The 725-nt window shown below is 54.1% G+C and overlaps 1 protein-coding gene across 1 annotated transcript in view; it reads left to right on the top strand.

The window, feature by feature from the left end:
* NKX2-5 (NK2 homeobox 5) overlaps positions 1-725 on the top strand; it is a 2448-nt gene that overhangs the window by 1019 nt on the left and 704 nt on the right. The window contains exon 2 of the mRNA XM_009882095.1: positions 120-723. Within this exon, the coding sequence (XP_009880397.1) occupies positions 120-723 (604 nt within the window). The remainder of the gene's footprint in view (positions 1-119; positions 724-725) is intronic.

Below are 725 nucleotides of genomic sequence, written 5' to 3'. Positions count from 1 at the left end.
GGGGGAGAGCCGGGGCTCGCTCACTGTGCATTCGGTTTATTGAACATTGCTTTGTTTATTTTTTTTTTGCACACTTTTTTTCCTCCCCCTTTTTCCTTTGCCCGTTTATTTTGCTGCAGAACTGTGTTCCCTGCACAAAAGCCTGGAGCAAGAGAAAAGAGACCTAGAAGATCCCGAGCGCCCCAGACAGAGGAAAAGGAGGAAACCTCGCGTCCTCTTTTCTCAAGCCCAAGTCTACGAACTGGAGCGAAGGTTCAAGCAGCAGAAATACCTCTCGGCTCCCGAGAGAGACCATCTAGCGAACGTCCTAAAGCTCACCTCCACCCAAGTGAAAATTTGGTTCCAGAATCGAAGGTATAAATGCAAAAGGCAGAGACAGGATCAGACCCTCGAAATGGTGGGCATCCCTCCCCCCCGGCGGATAGCGGTGCCGGTGCTGGTGCGCGATGGGAAGCCCTGCTTGGGGGAGTCTTCTCCCTACAGTTCGCCGTACAATGTCAGCATTACCCCCTATAGCTACAACGCTTACCCCGCGTACACTAATTACAACAGCCCCGCCTGCAACGCCAACTACAACTGCAACTACCCCTCCATGCAGACCATGCAGCCCTCGGCGGCCGGCAACAACTTCATGAACTTCGGTGTAGGGGACTTAAATTCAGTGCAGACGCCCATCCCGCAGGGGAACGCGGGGATCTCCACGTTGCACGGCATCCGAGCCTGGT

Source organism: Charadrius vociferus, unplaced genomic scaffold (assembly GCF_000708025.1).
Source record: "Charadrius vociferus isolate BGI_N301 unplaced genomic scaffold, ASM70802v2 scaffold3, whole genome shotgun sequence".
NCBI classification, from domain to species: Eukaryota; Metazoa; Chordata; class Aves; order Charadriiformes; family Charadriidae; genus Charadrius; species Charadrius vociferus.
The sequence above is the reverse complement of the archived record's forward strand: the minus strand, read 5'-3'. Positions and strand labels throughout refer to the sequence as shown.